Here is an 18,667-nt window from a genome sequence, read left to right as displayed (position 1 = left end):
TATTCCATCTTATTTTGTATAAGCACCGTTAAAAAAAGCCCCACTAATAATTGATAAACAATACGAATAAAGTTCTGATCCTGGACTTTATTCTGCCTCAAGTTAAAAGGGTTATTTCCCTATTTTTCAGTCTCTGAGCTGCTCTGTTTGAATCTGTAACGACTACAAAAAGCTAGGTTGGCCTACCTCAACTCGCTCATTCTTTTAATGTTATTCTAAGATGAATGAAACCTGATCCAATTTGTGAAAAAAAGAGAGGGTTCTCAGTTCTCTATGGAAGTAGGAGGGGCTCTTTTTATACTAGAATCACCACTGATTGGAGGACACCTCCGTTAAAGAGAAGCAAATTAGAACGAACCAATTAAGACATTTCTTCCTCAATTTGGTAATATGTAACAGAGAATGCCGGGAGAAAAATCTGAAGCAATCCGTTTAAAAAATAAAAATAAAGAAAAAATAGATCTGGGCCTTGAAACATGGCAGTGAAAAACAAGCCAATGAATCATCCAAGAGCTGGCTGAGAATTAAGAGACTGATTTGACATCAATATGTGAACATTCCCTAATGTGGAACTGAATATTAAAAAATTTAACAACGGATCCAAATCCTGTCTCATGGGCAGATTCAGACTGCTCTGTTTATTATTATTTTTTAAAATTCAGACAAAAGACATAACTCCTGAACAGTTTAAGTATCTTTTTTTAATAGTACAGGCTTGCTTAGACATCACTGCGTAGCACATTTACATAAGGCATGGATAGTTTGGCACACCTCTAACTAGAAATACAGTATAGCAGTCATTCTGTACCTTGGCATTCTTGACAATCTCATGACAAATCTGAGCAGACCCAGCCTTGTGCGAGACTTTCTGAGATTAAAAAAGAAGACTGTCCATGAAAAAAAGATCAATTATAATTGAGATCAAGCATGAAAAAAAAAAAATCTAACAGAAATATGAGCAGCTCAGCTGTGCAGGATGTACTGAAACAAAACGTAAATTCTCAAGTTACGCTCGTCAATCATTCAATCAAGTAAAACAGCAGATTTCACGTTCCCACAAGCCTCAATAAAAGGAGAAGGAAAATACTGACATTTTTTTAAAAAACCCAAAAAAAAACAATAACATCATGTAAACACCTGAAAGAGCCAAACAACAAGGCCAAAAATATCAATACTGTGCAAACAAAACGTCACGTCTGCATGGATATGTAACCAACGTCCCACCTATCAGCACCTTTTTAAAACTGCAGTGCATAAGAGTTGTGTTCTTACATTGGGAAGACTTTGATAGTTGTATGAAGGAGGAGACATTTCTGAGCAGACGATCGTCACCCGCTCATTGCGGATGAATGAATGAATTCCATATTTTTTGGAGCATTTAATGATAAAAGTGACTACACCCAATACAACTTTACTAATTTTTTAAAACATGAACACTCCTCACAAATGTACTTTTACGCAGTCGTGAAATTATACATGCATTCTCCAACATGTCCACTAATATTTTCACAAATGTCGCTCAAGAAATCATCAGCAGGCTTTTTGGACGATCCTGCCTGGATGTTTGACCACTCTTCTTGTCAGAACTGGCAGAGCTCATTCACTCCGATTGGTTTGCTGACACGGACCCTGATTTTAAGCCTTTGTTTATCTATTTTCCAGTCGGACTGAGGTCATTCGGAGGCCATCCGGGATGCATGACACCAGCCAATCAAAACCTTGGCCCCAGAAACTTGTTTTTAGAAACTATCAAAGCTGTACAGACCACCTCACCAAGAAACCAGAGTTTAACAAATAGAAAAGAGACCAAAATTAATTATATTTAGCGATATAATTAATGCGAATTTCTATCCAGACCTGTAAATAGCTCTGGAAAAAAAACATTAAGAGACCACTTAAAATGATGAGTTTCTCTGATTTAACTTTTTCTAGGTTAATGTTTGAGTAAAATGAACATTGTTTTCCTAATATTTATTTGCAGAAAGTGAGAAATGGTCAAAATAACTTAAAAGACTCGGTGCTTCCAGACCTCAAATTATGCAAAGAAAGCAAGTTCATCTTCATTTAGAAACAACAATACTAATCTTTTACCTCAGGACGAGTCAAGAAATCTATATTTGGTGGAATAACCAGAAGGTTCAGTGCAGTGGTCTCTTCATTATTTTTTTTTCAGAGCTGTATGTGACACCACTGTGTAGCGATATGCTGGGTTTCCGTAAGTCTGTTGTCAGGTAAACTTTCCTCTCCAAAACATCAAGACAAAGTAGACAAAGGGTCAAAAGAGCCCCTCATTAGGACTTTCTGACTAATCTGGTGAGAATATCACCTTTAGCTTGTTGACAACAAAGTGCAGTTCAAAGTGCACAGTGAAGATTAAAATACTTCAAGGCGTAGGGGCGCCTTAAGGTTGCTATATATATATATATATATATATATATATATATATATATATATATATATATATATGTAAAAAAAAAAGACTATGTGTCTATGAAGAGAAGGGGGGAAGGTAGCATGCTGTGTGAGGTATGGGACTGTCGGTCAGGAGTGTCCAAACAGAGCCTGTGTGTTCAGGGGTCTCTGGACGATGACGGCGTGAGCCAAATCCGCCTCCTCGAGGCTCAATTCTTTGTCGCTGAGCTCACGGAAAGGAAGTGATGTCGTCAGGACGAAAGGTGGACAGCTCCTCTGGCAGCGGGCGACGAAATCCTGGACATCGGAGATCCTTAAAGGAGAACCGTAACTCGGATTAGAAGTGAGGAGTGAACGAGGCTCGCAGAGGGATTTTTATAGTCACTGTGATCTGGTTGTTGGGCTTTAATTATAGAAGTTGCAATTTTGCGATGGCAACTATTAATGCAAATTTAGTCATCAGTTTGCGGCAAACTGCAATTTACGCATATCTGACCAATCACCTTAACGTTTTCTGTAGTTTCCTCTTTTCTTCAGTTTCCGTTCTAATGCATAATTCAACTTCCTGTTTCATGACGTCTTTTGAAAGCCGAACGTGAAAAGAAGCCAAGATGACTGAATGTCTGATGGTGAACAATAACTTTCATTTGCAAAAACATTTTGAGATGTTCTGTATGATTTGCTTCTATTGTGCATACAGTTCACGTCAACTTGAACGACCAATATGGAATTGTTCTTTTCGACTTTGTCAACTCGTCAGGAGACGATTTTATTTGCCCTATGGATGTTATTCCAAGAAGGTTCTTGAAAATATTATTTGCAATTTAAATATTAACAATGTTCAAATCCTGTCCTTTGGCGGAAATTTATGTGCAGCAATTTAAACTTTTTTTGTTAAGACCATGCTTTAGAAGAAAAATAAAGCTTAACATTTTTTTTTTTTAACTTTGATCACAACATTTTGAAAAAAGTGCTGTAAAATCAGCAGTCACAAAAAACACCAACATCCTGGAGAGGACTGAAAGTTGGTCAGGTGGGTACAGAAATGATGACTGATGGATAAATGTTTTGATGGACAGACAAAAGGATGGAGAAATGGATACAAGGTGATACGTGGACAAATGGTTGGATGGACGGCTCTCCATTTTAGTTAACGGGTTAATGACAGACATTTAAATATTCTTATTCCATAATAACCCTGAAGATTCCCAGACTAACACTCCACCCCCTGTGTTGACACATGAGATCTGAGGCAGCATGCTGGTAACATCGTCTATTATTAATGATGAGCCGGCAGTCCTGTGGCAGCCCAAACACTCGCTGCACTCTGAGGCTAGCTGAAGACTGGAGGGGTTCGGTCCTCTCTTATCCTTTAGCCTGTTATATAAATGCTGCATCAGAGTTACGCAATTCCTCACTGGGGATTTTATAGATCCACGCTGCTGCTGCTACAACTCAGATTATGTCTCTGAAACCCCCGTGCGCCATTTCTTCAGCCTTCAAACTTTATTAGACTAGAACAAAGCTTTATGTAATCCCTAAAAAACATAAAGCCCTTCTCCCCCTTACCCCCCCTGAGCCACAATAACCTAAAATCTTCACCCTCACCTCCCTCTCCCTATATATTTACTATGATGTTGAGAGATTATGGGATTTACAGGCAGCGCAGTGGGAGCAGCCAGTGTTGATATATTCTTCATGAAGATCGGTTTTTCTGTGTGTGTGAAGTGGTGCAGTTCGGGGGGGGGACACACCTATGCGATAGGTTAAACCTCTGTACCAGTCTCCTCCCATCAGCCAACCAGATCTGCAGAGAGGTGACGGGAAGGGAGTGGTCTAGTGTTACCATGGGAATAGGAGGAGATTCTCCGTCCTCGTGCACAGATGGTGACCGGGCCACAACTCTGGGTGCAACGCTGGGAATGGACAGGGGGAACAAGAAGCAGACGGACCATCGGTTTAAAGTGTGAAAAGCAGGTGCAAAGACGCTCATACTCATTTTCTCAAAAGTTGGCAGTGTCCAAACATAACTATAAGGGTGAAATATATATATTTTTAATGTATGCATGATTTGAACAAAGTGATATTTGCGTAAGATCTCCTGTAGACGAGATCCTCAATCTTAAAGGCTGACAGAGGGCCTTTTAGGATTTGCCTCTGGGTGTTTCAATGCATGGACTTAGTGGGACACCTAGTGGTCTAACGTGGTGTAGCAGAAGTGGTAATAAAACCACGTTGAAACTTGAGCCAGTCTATGACTATTTAGCCGAGGCAGTACATTTTAATGATACTGTAGCAGTAATCCTCTCTTTATATTCCAAATAACTCAGTGTAGGATATAAAATCTATCTAAAATAAAAGAATAAAATGAAATGCAGCAAAAAGCTTTCACCTGCCAAGTCGGTATCCTCTCCCGCTGAACGGGTGAAAAGCCTTCTTCTTGGGGACATAGTTTTCCTCAGTCATATCCTCCACACTGATCTCCAGCTCCTCTTCCTCTGCTCTGCTCTCCCACTCTGCTGGAAGCTCCCTGGGATAGGTCAAAGTTCAGCTAAGGAGTCTTATCAGATGAATCAGTCAGTAAGACAAAGGGGAACAGGGATTTAACTGCCATCTGACAGGATTTAAAAATTAACAAAAAAGTGTGGAAATGCCTGAAGAATTTGATAACAAACCGACAGGTAAAGGAACCAAGTCAACAGGAAACATTGCTTCATTTCCCGAACATTCCTTTCAAGGTGGTGTAAATGGATTAAATGATTATATGCAGTTAGAAACAATGACTACACTACAATCGTAAAAATTCTGAGTATATTTCGGATCAATGGAGGCCCTCACCCTCTTTTGATGGCATCCAGGAAATCTTGATTTTCTGGCACGGAGTAGCTGCGGAAGTCTCCGTCGTTAATGGTAAAGCCGTCCTTCCACAGCCTCACCACCATCTCCACCTGGATTTGACACGGCAACATTTGCATTAAACCCATGACTACAGACACAAGGATCAAAAAGATCTGCGACTGATTTTTAAACGCAGATCTTGAACTATGACCTGGTTTTACCATTTTCTAGCCATTACCTTTGAAGAACAATATAAGAGGTCAATTATGAAGTGGTCAATTATTAATACTACAAGATGAGACAATATGTCACTGTGAGAGAAGAACAGTTGCTGTGAAACAGAGTTTTGTGATGGCGCAAAGACATTTTAATTGGTCTTCGGACCCTACACTAAGGGTTAGCATGTGGCTAGCGTTACTAAAACAGCACACTCAAGATGTATACTTAGGAGAATTTGGATCCATATCTTAACTCTGAGATTTCCAAAAGGCTGCCAACATTAAACAATAAATATGCACTGAGCAGCGACGAGTTACCTTTGATGTCCCTGAGGCATCGTAGCAGATCTTCTCCACCTCATCGAGGAGGTCTTCTACTGAGAAACTACGACTCATTGGAACCTCTTCCTCATTTTCCTCACTGACCGCCTGTTAATAAAACATGCGAAAGGTAAAGTGTAAAAAATAATTTAAAAAAAGTGTTTAATCCATCAAAAACATGTCAGCTGATAATAATAACCCTCACCCCAATAAGTTTCCTCTCTAAATAATGCCTCTAAATAAACACTACACTGCCAACTTTTCCACTCCCGAATCCAAAATACCAAATTACACTGGCATGCAAAACCATTTGTATCTCCGGAAGTTTTTCACATTATATCAATGTCAATTGAAGATGTGTGAATGCGTCTGAGAGACATTGCAGAGTTGTAAATATAAGGCAGAGCGCAAACAGTAACACCAACAAATCCAAGAATAGCGGTTTATTTATTTCGACTCACCATTGCTCAGCTTTCTCAGCCACAGTGTCAGTCTCTTTCATGCCGTTCTGTTTTCCATCTAAGAAAAGCAACAACACAATCACAGCAGAGCCTGTCGAAGCTCTAAACAGCATGCTTCATATTTATTGTGGTGACATATTTTAAATTTAAAAAAACATTCCTTTATAACTCATTCCTTCGTTAAGAGTATGCTAAGAATAGTAGTGGAAAGTGCCCAATGTACAGCCACACACCCAAGCGGCCTGTGCCGATGAGATTATTTATGCAAGTGGGTATAGAGGACTGTGGACGCTAAGAGCGACACACAAGCTGAACACATAAACGTGGCTTTTACACACAGAGAGACACGCTAAAACTATTGGCTACAAACTCATATAAAGCGTAAAGTCAAATAGCGGCTTACCAGCTTGCGATTTGTGGCTTCAAGTTTCCGGCAGCGGCTCTTCTGCAGAGCAAGAAATAAATGCCGTAAAGTGTGCCACTGTCGTAATGCTACAGCGCTGCTCAGCTATATTTAGGTTAAACCAATCACATGTGGTATATGATATATATTTTTGTTAAATAAATAAATAGATAAATAAATAAATAAATAAATATTTTTTGGGGTTTTTTGGAATATTTTTGGGAGGGGGCCATAAATGTAAACAATAAGATCTTATCTGTCTCAATCAAATTTCATTACAAACTAATAGTCATTTTATTTCAATCATTTAAGTACAGAAACAAAAAATCACGTGTATATTTCTAATTCTCAAGTGTTCTTTTTACTATTTCTGATGATTATGGGTCACAGCAGATGAAAACACAAACTTCACCTTCTTAGAGAATTTGAAGATTAAATTAAAGTTTCATTTTTTAACCCCTTCCCCCCAAAATGTCAATCTACTATAAAGTGTGAACATGTACTGTATAGTGTTTGCGCTTGATACTTACTTGAGGGACCTATGGAATGAATTATTGCATAAATGCAATAATTTATGCAATAATCGCTGAGGTCTAGCCCAAGTTGCTTTCATACCCATTTGTTTGCACTGTTATGTCTTCTGTCTCTCATCTTCCTCTTTCCTTTGTCATGCAATTTTCCTGCCCAATCAAGCACAACAACACTATGGTCATTAAAGCAGTCATTGCTACACTTCACACTGGACCTCATGCAGCTTGGATTCTGCCTCCCTATTCTTCCGCAGATGTAGCTCTGACTTCAGCTACAATCCATGACTTGTAAATCTCCCTCACACTCTGAAATGACAAGTGGTTCATACTCCTCTAAAGTATCCATGCCCCTTGCATATCTTTTTGCAACACTTTTTTGATGCCACTTTTTCCTTCCGCCTAACTTTCCAATAATATGATTGGTCACAGCACTCTGAACAGACAACTTCTTCATCAATTCAGCAGTCTTAACTATGACTGGGTAATGTAAAATGCGTGTAATTATATTACGTACATGTTGTTGCTTTTTACTTACATTTTCATAGAAACCGAATTTATGGTTTGCATTAGCCAAATGCTACGCCTACTTGAAAAATAAGTAGAAAAAATAAATAGACATATTTCACAACTTGTGTAATAATTCCATATAAGATGTGAGTTCACTCTTTTAAACTTAAGTACTAAAATAAGAAGTTTTGGATTATATACTTATTTATTTAGGTGCAGGAGGAAAGCTTGAGTGTCACTCCAAAACTGTGAGATTTGAGTCTGTTTATTGCACCACTTTTTTCTGAAAGTGTCAACCAAAAGCGTGTTTTTTATGTTAAAATATTTATTGTCTTTTTATTGCGGGGCTGGGAGGTGGTAGCCCTGTCAGAAAATAATAATAATAATAATAATAATAATAATAATAATAATAATAATAATAATAATAATAATAATAATAATAATAATAATAAAAGCACCTGCCAAAAGGACTTACAGCCGCTTGGGAGGGAGCAGATAGACCGGGAGAAAGACAGGGAGAAATGGCGCCTCGATGCTGCGCTCACTGAGGCGGTGTTCGGAGCCGGTTGGAGAGATTCGGTGAAGACAGTTCAAAGGAGAAAAACATGGAGAGCACGAGGAAGAGCCCCCGGACACGGAGCGGCGCCTTCATCTCCTCCAGGACGCGATCGTCATCGAGAAAAGAGAGAAACTCAGAGGAACATGTAAGCCGGTCTCTGTTCTTTCACCGGGCGAGCTAGCTGGCTCTGCTAGTTGGCTAAGTAGCTGTAGCCCTGGCCTCAAGCTGATCCCATGGATGTCTTATTTACAACAAGATACGAGCAGCAGTTACACTGACACCCACACAGTGACACAGACAAGCAATAAAATTAATAAATGCAACCAGTCGTGTGCGTGTCATTAGCCACAAACTTATTATGAAGCTGTTAAAATACAAGCTAGCGACATTAACTCCTGGCTAGCTCCAAGTTGAGTTCCCTTTGTGTTTGGCAATTTTGCCCGGCTGACTTGTTTCACCGTTGTCATTAAAACTCAGTTCTTCAAAGGGAGCAATTAAGCTAAAAAACATTGCTTCAACTTGGATCCTATTATATGGAACGAGCAGAGTAGATGTTTAGTTGACTGCTGAAGGATAAAGCCTTATTTAAGCTAGCGTTGGTGGGGAAATGGCTAGCCTCAGTTAGCTTACAGTGGGGGGAAGGGATCAGGTCCACAACAGTTGGCTGGCTCAGGTCCCGTATTTAGCATGTCTGAACTTGGTGAACTTTTTTTTAAATTTAAATTTTATTATTGTAAATAACTTCAAGGGCCGTGGACAGGCTGTTTCCGAAGTACATGTTTCAAACCTGAAAACAGTCAACTTTGTGCCCAGTAATGCAGTGCTCCTCTGCCAAACTTTAAGTTGAGATCTTAAGTTTTCGTCTGACCTGCGTCAATCTTTCAGCCTTTTGTCTCAGAGTGTAAACATTGAGAACCGCAAGCCTGAAGAGCCTGCATCTATGTTCTTTTTTTTCTTTACAGCATTAGAAAACATAAATAGGTACTAGAAAAGCTATAGTTCCCTTAACGGATCGGCCTTTTCAATGTATTATGACTTTCTTTGTGAATGTTATTGAGTACTGCTTGGCGTCTCCATGGTGTTTTTGATCGCAGAAGTTTCTGTTGGATCTACATATAAAAAACGTTTGAAAATACCCTTCCTTGACAGTATTGGCTTTAAACAAACAACCTTTATGGCGATTTCAGTGCCTTTGTTATATTGCATGAACTTCTCTGAAGAGCTCTTTGTTTGGTCACTGTGTTTTATAAAATGAATAATATGCTACATGTGTGAATAAAGCTTGAACATCGTCCTCCGCTACGCTGCTTAGTGTAGATACCTCTGCCAAATCTATAATCTGTTCTTCAGAGCCCACCATCCTCCATGTTTTCAGACTGCTCCCTGCTCCAGCCACCTTGATTAAAATGAATAGGCCATTAACAGACTTCTGCATAAACTGATGGCATGCTGCGGAGGTAATGTAGTCTTTTGAATTTGCTCTGTTGGAGCATTGAGGCATGAATGTCATTAATTTTAGACTTTTAATGACTTAATTGATTGTTTCTTTTTCTTTTTTCCCCTTTGTGGAGCGTTGACACGAACAGCCACTTCAGTAATTTAAAGATGTAATTCACCCTTTAAATTTATTTCAGATTTTCTCTAATCCACATGGGGTCAAAATGATATGCAGCAGTTTGTATATGCGACTCCACCCCAATTTAATATTTCTTTAAATGTTTCTGCTCAAGATGCTTCCTGTAGCTATCAGCAAGGCCACGGATAATTCCTGCTTAGTATTTGACCACTCTGCAGCTGCCAAACATGGTATTGGCAGTATTGTGATGAGGGTTCGTTTCCATGCCAGTTGTACCGGTGAAGTGGGTGGAGGAATGAATCTTTAAAACCTTCCGTTCCAACACAATGCAGTTCAGGCCTCAATACCGTTGATTATTTGTAGACTATTAAAAAAATGCCAGCTCTATTCCAGTGAAACAGCCCATTTGAATAAACTCCACCAAATCTGCCAAGGAGAGTGGGCAAACATCCATCCAGAAATCTGGCAGAAATTTCATGGTGGCTATTAAAAAGTGTGTGATTTCTCTGCAACCCTATGGGGAATTTTAAATAAAATATCATTTGGTGGAGGATATTTTAGCCTATGTGGATAAAAAATAAATAAATAAATAATCGGACATACATTTCTTCCTCTGATTGCACAGTTTCCCATGACAGCAGTGAGATATGCTTCCACTTTCGGTAGTGAAGTTGAACTTGTAAAGATCATTGTCAGTGCTGTTCCAGTGCCATTTGGTCAAATACTGTAATTTAGCTTACAGTGAAAAGAATATTACATTAATAAGTTGACAAATAATCAAACGTTAGTAAATTGAATGACTAAATTCATGCTAAGAACAGTTAAAGAAGGTTGGGTTTTAAATTTGATCAGTATGAGACATCTGTATTACAAACTATCTTTGCCATGTTGTTTTTGCAGAAACATGACTGAGCGCTCTAGGCAAAATAAAGCAACAACAACTTCAACATCTTTTTTCTGTGGTAACCTTGTCAGTGTTGGGGAAAAGTCAACATCCAGCTACCCCCTTCAGTTGACAGCGACTCTGTTCCAGACAATAGAATCAAAATACCTTCTCTGGAGGTTGCTCAGCATCACCAACATCTACACGCAATTGCAGACAAGGTTCCACTTGTCGACTGATGACAACCAAGCCACACTGACGTTTATCAAAACCAAGAGAACAGTTGTCTTGGACGTCTACCGTTTTGTTCCCCACGGCAAAACGGTAGACGGCAAGCCCTAAAATGTCTACTCTCTCCAAGAAACCAAAAAATGAAAGATCTTTACGTCCAATTTGTGCAAAAAGATGTTAAATAACGATCAACCCTCTGCTCCCTATCTGAAAATAAAGAACATTGGAGTCTTCACACGATCCGCGTGTACCACACAGGAGCCAGTGGAAATGCAGGTCGTTTTTGATTTAAATGGAAAATGTGTTGAAACATTCCTTAACCAAAAGCTTATTAGTGGAGCTGATTTGAGCAACTCCCTGTTAGGAGTGCTGAGTGCTTTTGTAAAGAGCCCATAACCCAGATGGTTAATGTGCAGAAAATATTTCACCGCTTTATTGTGGTTGAAGACCACAATTTTTTTTTAAAAACTTTATTTAATTATTATTATTATTATTTTTTTTTGACATTTGACTGACATTTCTAAAACCATAGCCTGGTTTAGAATGGAAGTGCTCATGTTTGGAAATAATCATTTGCTGTTGCCATGTACTGTACGAGAAGAGCATCACATCGGTTGCTACACCAGAGGAATTAACTGACCTGTATCCGGTATCCTACACCTTCACAGAGTGCCATCGGACTTTTGATACTAAGCATCCTGCAAAGGACTTAAAAAGACTCTCTCTCTATTTAGAGAAGCACAAGACTCTGTTGGAACCTATTATCTGATAATTTCCCTTATGTATGAAGCGAAACCAAATCATTCACTCCTTGGGTAATAATGTTAACAATCAATAGTCTGTATGGCCGTTTAGGCTTTGTTGCTCCCATAATAAGTTGGGGCTAAACATTGCTAAGAGAACTGTCTTTTGGTGACAGAGACTGAGAAGTACCCTTATCCTCTGAAAGACAGATGTTAAGGGTACTTCTGTTTCTGGGTGTCATAGAAAGACACTTTGCGAAATCTTGAAAACCCTCAAATACCAACGTACTAATGACCGGACTTGCAGGACCGGAGCGTTTCAGTGAGACGCCAAACAACCCAAAACTCACAAGCTAAAGTAATCATCGCTAAAGCTACCCAACAAGATACCTTCAAGGAGAGACGCTAAAAAAAAATCTTACAGAAGAAACAGATGAACGCGTAACACACTCAAAAAGCTAAATCCCATAGTCGACAAAGGCAAACTCATACAATGAGAGGCAAGCTCAGACGGCGAGAAACGCCCTCTTACCGCGGCACTACTTTTACGTTACGTCAACAAACAAGTGGCTCATCAAGGGAGACGCATAAGTGAAGGAGCTGTCCGTAGTGCTGGATGTCGGACAATCCTGAACTGCTCACACTAACAGTGTTACCGACGTGGAGAGAGAATGATGTTTCTGCTCCATTTGAGAAGTTTTCACCAGGACAATTGATTGGAAAACAACAACAACAACAACAAAAAAACCCCCAGAAGAATGTTCAACACTTTGCTGATACCTTTAGGAAAAGGTGAAAAGAATATTTGTCCACCGTACAAAGTCATGCAAATTGGGCTGAAACCAGACCTGACGCCGGGGAAGTAGTCTTGGTCAAGGACACCAGTGTCAGCAGGAACCAGCGGCCCACTGTGCCACTAATGTAACATTTCCCAGTAGAGATAAGAAAGCATGAACTGGATAAGAGGTGACTGATAAATTGTTCCTTCACCAGTTTCAGAGATTATTATTATTTTGCTTGCAGAGACAGAGTTAAACCTCCTTCATGCTAAATGACCTGATATGTTTGAGTAGGTTGCTTTGACTTTTCTAATGATGTAAAGTGATTATATTAAGCAGGGAGTGTGATGTGTATCCATTTTTAGTGGAAATAAGTTACCTCAACAAGTTGACAAATTGTATGACTAAATTCATGCTGAGAATGGTTAAAAGTTTTTGGGTTTGAGATTTGATCAGTGTGTGACACATGTGTTGTAAACAATTTTTGCCATGTTGTTTTTGCTGAAACATGATCGAGTGAGCGCTCCAGGCAGCAAACTGTCTTTGGCCCGTATTTCTCTGGTTACCTTGTCAACCAGAATTTAGGCAGTTTGGAGAAATTAACCAGCTCACAAACACTCTCAATGGACTTGTTGCGATTTTTACCTTTGAATACTTTTGGCTTTGTAAGTATTTATTTGTTCGGATGACACTGAGACATTTTAATGTTTTTTTTTTTTGTTTTTTTTTGCCCATTTGGTTCACGAATTGTAAATAGATATGTGCATTGAGTAGTAATGTACTTTTTATTTCTGTTGCATTTCAGTTACAAAACCATTTTGAATGTAGCAAGTGTTTTAGCTTGTAATATATTTTTCCCCCGCTGTTGTGTTTCAGCTACAGTAAATCAATTTGCAAAAGATCTTCAGTTGTTCGATGGCTGTCTAGCAACACACACGGTCACTTGTTGAGGACGACACAATTGGCATGCTTCCTTTTCTAAGCCCTTTTTCCTGAAGTTGTTCCTCCAAGCCGTGTGCTCTCTCCTTTGCTTCCTGCTCAGCTTTTGTTTTTCTCTGTGTTTGCACAACAGAAGGAGCCCAGCAGTGATGCGAGCAGTCCCAACAGCCCACGGTTGGCACCCCCTGCCAAACGAACGCGCCGGCAGACGGCCTCCGAGCCAAGCTCCAGTGACACTTCGCCGTCCCCTCAGGCAAAGGGCCAGAGGGTCAGCTGGGGCCTGCCAACCTACCGCACCCGGTCAGTGGCTCGGATTTGTTTATTGTGAATTAATTTTCAGCTTAACGTCCAACCGCCCATTTGTAAAAAATCCTAAAAGCGAGAACGCAAATTATTATTACTATTTCCCCTCCTCCCTCCCAATCTTTAGCAAATCTCATACTTTTTTTCTTATTGTTTTCTTTCACCAGGTTGTCTTCTCGCATAATGCAAAATGGACACGGTAATTCTGTTTTTTCTTTCTTTCTTTCTTTCTTTCTTTCTTTCTTTCTTTCTTTCTTTCTTTCTTTCTTTCTTTCTTTCTTTCTTTCTTTCTTTCTTTCTTTCTTTCTTTCTTTCTTTCTTTCTTTCTTTCTTTCTTTCTTTCTTTCCTTCTTTCTTTCCTTCTTTCTTTCTTTCTTTCTTTCTTTCTTTCTTTCTTTCTTTCTTTCTTTCTTTCTTTCTTTCTTTCTTTCTTTCTTTCTTTCTTTCTTTCTTTCTTTCTTTCTTTCTTTCTTTCTTTCTTTCTTTCTTTCTTTCTTTCTTTCTTTCTTTCTTTCTTTCTTTCTCTGGCTTCATGCATTGAGGGGAAAAAAAATAAAAATCTAATAAATAACAAAAAATAAACAAATCTTTTGAATCTTTCGACGCTGCAGCGCAAAGGAATCACAGGAGCGAGGAGAGCGGAGGGGCCGACCACTCCCGAATGAACGGCCACGTGGAGCTGAAGAGGAGCTGCCGGGTGAGGAAGAGCCAATTCCAGCACCTCAATCAGAGCCTGCTGTTCGACCAGCTGGTCAACAGGTAGCCGGAAGTCGTATTTCTGCCTTTGCAAATCCCGCGTCAGACAGCGGAGACGCTGGAAATGACAGCGACACAAGCACATTGTGTGTCGTGTGAAGAATGGCGAACTTAAAACATGAAGTGAAACCTCTGAGTTCAGGACTGTGATGTGTGCTGTATTTATTCCCTGTACATGCTGAGTGTTTGCCATCCACTGTCTTGTTTCCGTCTGTCTGTGTGAAGCACCGCCGAGGCCGTTCTGCAGGAAATGGACAACATCACCAGCATCAGGCAGAACCGTGAGCTGGAGCGACTTCGCATGTGGAACGGAGAAACGGAGGAGGTGGGCGGTGCTCACAGCAAAAAAAAAAAAACAAACAAAAAAAGAAAAAGCACAAACCGAGACTGTACCGTGAACACATTTGTTTTTATTATTTTTTTTTTTTGATTTTTGGCTTCTTTCAGGAAAATATGGACATGTATTCTCGGGTGAAGCGCAGGAAATCGATGCGTAGGAGCACTTTCAACATGCCTGCGCACCACAAAGTCATGAGCAAGGATGAGGAAGAAGAGGAGGAGGAAGAAGGGACGGAAGGTACATCCAAAGCTTTGCTTCTCGAAATACTGCAAATTTTTAAGCCCGGCATTAATGCCATAAAGGTTTCATGGGCTGCTTTTTTTTATTCTTCTCATTATTATTTTTTTTGTACAATAAAAAAATAGCACTCAGTGGAAGCGACGCATAAAAGACTGCAGAGCCAAAATTGTGCGACAACATTGACGGTGAATGTTGTTAAGAAGTGAAGATTTGTCAGAGTTTAGCTACTTTCAGAACCAGCGAGGTGTGGATACATGCGGTCAAAAATGTACGAATCTTTTTAAAACGGAAACCGTTTTGTGTTCTGACTTGTTGAGACCAGAAGTTAAATCTCCTAGTGGCATCGGCGGATCCAAACTTTTAAATCTCCCCACAAAATTCTGAGTGGGACATCACTGGCTTTCTCACATAAAGCAAAGCGGACCCAGAACTGATATAATAATGTAATTTCAGCTTAGAGTAAGGGGTCTTTGATTCTCATCTGGAGCTGGTTAAATTCAGTCCAAGTTTCTTGCCTTGAATCAGATGCTAACCTCAGCATCATGTTAATAGGCCTCAAAGTGTCAGTCATATGACGTTGTGTTTTTAACCACTGAAATAGACGTAATAAGTTGTAAGGTAAAACGTGTGAACAGTGCAAGAATATTTTAGATATTTTTAGATTTCGAAAAAGAAATTAGCATTTAGCAACATTAGTTAGTTGCAATGTCTGGCAGTATTTTGTTACAGGACTTGCAAAACCTTGTCTTATCTATAAATCTTGTTTCTAATTTAATAGCTTTGTGTCCTAAAAATTCTACTGTCCAATCAATTGAAAAGTAGCAGAGGCTTTCTCTGTTGGACAACCTTTGTTTTGTGACGCTTTAATTTGGTTAGATCTGCTTGTGGTACTGCAGTGGAAATAGGTTTTGCTTTTGCTTTGGATTTCGCTCATAAAACGTCAATGAGGTGGAATCTCCCTGTGTGGGGAAAAAGGCTTTTTTTCCCCGCTGTTCCGTCTTTGTGAGCGGCTGGCGTAAGTTCGTAAGCGTCACGTCGTGCTTTCAGAGTCGAACGGCGAAGAAGAGGAGGAGGAGGAGGAGGACGCAGAGGATGACGACGAAGACGACGAAGGGGATGAAGCGGAGGAGGCGGGCGAGGAAAACGATAGGCCGTACAACCTGAGGCAGCGGAAGACGGTGCAAAGATACGAAGCGCCACCGATCGGTATTCAGTCTTTCGCGTATTTCGAACCTCGGCTTTTTCATTTTCGGTCGGCTAACTGCTTTGTTGTTTAACCGGCAGTCGCGTTGTGTTTGCCTTTTCAGAGCCTGTGAACAGAAAACCGAGCAACCCGTCGCTTTTTGACACCCACAGATCCCCAGCAAGAAGAAGCCATATTAGGTGGGCTGGGATTTTTTTTTTTTCCCAACATAAGATCAATATATTTAGCAGCGTTGTCCTTACAATGAATATAAAACTAAAATGCAGCAGTGTTGGATGAAGTTTGTCGCATTTTTTTCCCCAGAGTGAAGAAACATGCCATCCACAGCAGTGACACCACCTCATCATCTGATGAAGAGCGCTTTGAGCGAAGGAAAAGCAAGAGCATGACTCGGGCCAGGAACAGGTGTCTACCGTCGCTTTCTCCTTCACAGCTTTGTATTTTCGTTGCTCTGTGAGTTTTCATTTTAGTGCAACAAAAACACGTTGTGTCGAAGGCTGGAGTTTTGATCGCTGTTTTTCTTTTTTCTTTTTTTTTTTTTCTGTCCTGTTATATTTCAAATCACGGTGAAAACTTTAAATACTGAAATTTTATGAAAGATTTTTTCTTTTAATCGTCTGTTATTTTTAGTTACACTTTTCCCACAGAGGTAAAAAACAAACAAAAAAAAAAACAAACAAACTTACTACAGGCAATTTATCTCAACAGATGTTTACCCATAAACCTGACGCCTGACAGCTTGTCCAGCGGCGTGCTGCGGGACAGAGTTAAAGTGGGCACCAGCTTGGCTGATGTGGACCCCATGACCCTTGATAATTCGGTGAGTGGAAACACTAACAGGCCAAACTCGGCTTTAAAGGGGACGTTTAGATGTGCTGAGGCGTGCGGAGTCTTCTGACTGTAATCTTGTCATTGTACAACCACAAACCTGACCCAATAATGACTCCCACATTATTGGGAAGTGAAAGGGAAAGAAGACATGGGGGAAGAAAAAAAAATAAAAAATCCGTGTGCATATAGTTTCAGTGCTGGTTACTTTGGTAACGGTTGATTTCTGACGAAATAAAAATGTCTACGTGTGACATGCAAACTCTGTAGAGAAAAAATGAACTCTACTTCTCACGCCATGCCCATCATAACACACGGTGGTGGCAGCATGAGAGTGTGTGGGGGGGGCTTTACTTCAGTGAGGACAGAAAATGTTGTCAGTTTTACGGGAAAATGAAGGAAGAAGTTTATTACATCTTCAGTTTTTTTTCCAGTTCAAAATTCAACACAGGATTGACAAAATATATGCATTTTTTTAAATGATCATTTTAAAGCTATAAGTCAATTTCCTCCCGCTTTACAATCATGTACAACTGAGTTGGTCTGTCAAATAAAACTGAAAAAACAAAAAACAACATTGAGAAATCAATCATATTGGTGGTCATAAATACCTTTACAATAAAACAAGATGTACGACTGACTGTTTTTCACTTTTCCATGTGTTGCAATATGTATATTCGTCTTTTTCTTAGGTGAGGTTTGACAATGTGGGTGGCCTCAGCAATCACATTCAGTCTCTAAAGGAGATGGTGGTGTTCCCTCTGCTCTATCCTGAGGTCTTTGAAAAATTTAAGATACAGCCTCCCAGGTGAGAGGAACTCCAAAAATATAAAAAAAACCCATGTTGCTCAGTCATTATTTTATGAAATTGAATTAGATTTATTAAGAAAAGAAAAAGCTATAATAATTGGTATTCTGCCCCCACGCCCCCTTTTTTTTCTTTAGAGGGTGTTTGTTCTACGGACCCCCAGGAACAGGGAAGACTCTGGTCGCACGGGCTCTTGCCAACGAGTGCAGTCAGGGAGATAGGAAGGTCGCTTTTTTCATGAGGAAAGGAGCCGACTGCCTCAGCAAATGGGTCGGAGAATCGGAACGGCAGCTACGCCTCCTCTTTGATCAGGTCAGTTACCTTTCTGTACTCTGATTTCAGACGGACTATAGCACCAACACAGCAGTCTCATTTAGCCGTCTCTCTGGATGTTCTCACACGAATTAATTTCTGCTGCTGAGCAAAACAAACCTCAGTACAATAGACACAAACACACGCAAAAAAAAAACAAAAAAACAACTAAACTATTTAACAATTTTTCATGAAAAATATGTACTAAAGTTCCACCTTTTTGTTGTGTTTGATTATTTTTTTTTTTTCCTCAAGGCTTACCTGATGAGGCCATCAATTATTTTCTTCGATGAGATTGACGGTTTGGCTCCAGTTCGCTCCAGCAGGCAAGACCAGATACACAGGTAAAGCAAGTAGTTTGCAGTTTTTTGTTTAGTTTTATGGCTCTGTGTCATATTTTTCTTGTTTTTATTTTATCTTATTTATTTTTTTACTTTTTATATTTTATACTTTTTAGCGTGTCTTTTTGTATCCCC

The 18,667-nt window shown here is 39.7% G+C and overlaps 2 protein-coding genes across 3 annotated transcripts in view; one reads left to right on the top strand and one right to left on the bottom strand.

Moving 5' to 3' along the window:
* Positions 1–669: 669 nt before the first annotated feature.
* ubxn2a (UBX domain protein 2A) lies at positions 670–8,438 on the bottom strand. Of its 2 annotated transcripts, XM_044106471.1 has the most exons (10): positions 8,166–8,438; positions 7,184–7,333; positions 6,654–6,695; positions 6,251–6,308; positions 5,787–5,897; positions 5,251–5,360; positions 4,805–4,942; positions 4,167–4,328; positions 2,469–2,725; positions 670–2,435 (listed from the first exon to the last, which is right to left on the bottom strand). In XM_044106471.1, the coding sequence occupies exons 4-9, from the start codon at positions 6,251–6,253 to the stop codon at positions 2,542–2,544; spliced, it is 708 nt and encodes a 235-aa protein (XP_043962406.1). In that variant the 5' UTR covers positions 6,254–6,308; positions 6,654–6,695; positions 7,184–7,333; positions 8,166–8,438; the 3' UTR covers positions 670–2,435; positions 2,469–2,541. The 2 variants fall into 2 exon arrangements, with proteins under 2 accessions (XP_043962406.1, XP_043962407.1); XM_044106472.1 differs by lacking the exons at positions 7,184–7,333; positions 8,166–8,438 and having other exon boundaries at positions 6,654–6,783.
* atad2b (ATPase family AAA domain containing 2B) overlaps positions 8,262–18,667 on the top strand; it is an 83,393-nt gene continuing 72,987 nt past the window's right edge. Inside the window, exons 1-13 of the mRNA XM_044106466.1 lie at positions 8,262–8,394; positions 13,534–13,700; positions 13,871–13,902; positions 14,315–14,462; positions 14,685–14,784; positions 14,907–15,036; positions 16,087–16,245; positions 16,347–16,422; positions 16,547–16,648; positions 16,952–17,063; positions 17,764–17,879; positions 18,017–18,191; positions 18,447–18,535. Coding sequence (XP_043962401.1) covers positions 8,296–8,394; positions 13,534–13,700; positions 13,871–13,902; positions 14,315–14,462; positions 14,685–14,784; positions 14,907–15,036; positions 16,087–16,245; positions 16,347–16,422; positions 16,547–16,648; positions 16,952–17,063; positions 17,764–17,879; positions 18,017–18,191; positions 18,447–18,535 — 1,505 coding nt within the window. The 5' untranslated portion in view covers positions 8,262–8,295. The remainder of the gene's footprint in view (positions 8,395–13,533; positions 13,701–13,870; positions 13,903–14,314; positions 14,463–14,684; positions 14,785–14,906; positions 15,037–16,086; positions 16,246–16,346; positions 16,423–16,546; positions 16,649–16,951; positions 17,064–17,763; positions 17,880–18,016; positions 18,192–18,446; positions 18,536–18,667) is intronic.

Source organism: Gambusia affinis, linkage group LG22 (assembly GCF_019740435.1).
Source record: "Gambusia affinis linkage group LG22, SWU_Gaff_1.0, whole genome shotgun sequence".
NCBI lineage: Eukaryota > Metazoa > Chordata > Actinopteri > Cyprinodontiformes > Poeciliidae > Gambusia > Gambusia affinis.
This window is presented reverse-complemented; position numbering and strand designations above follow the sequence as displayed.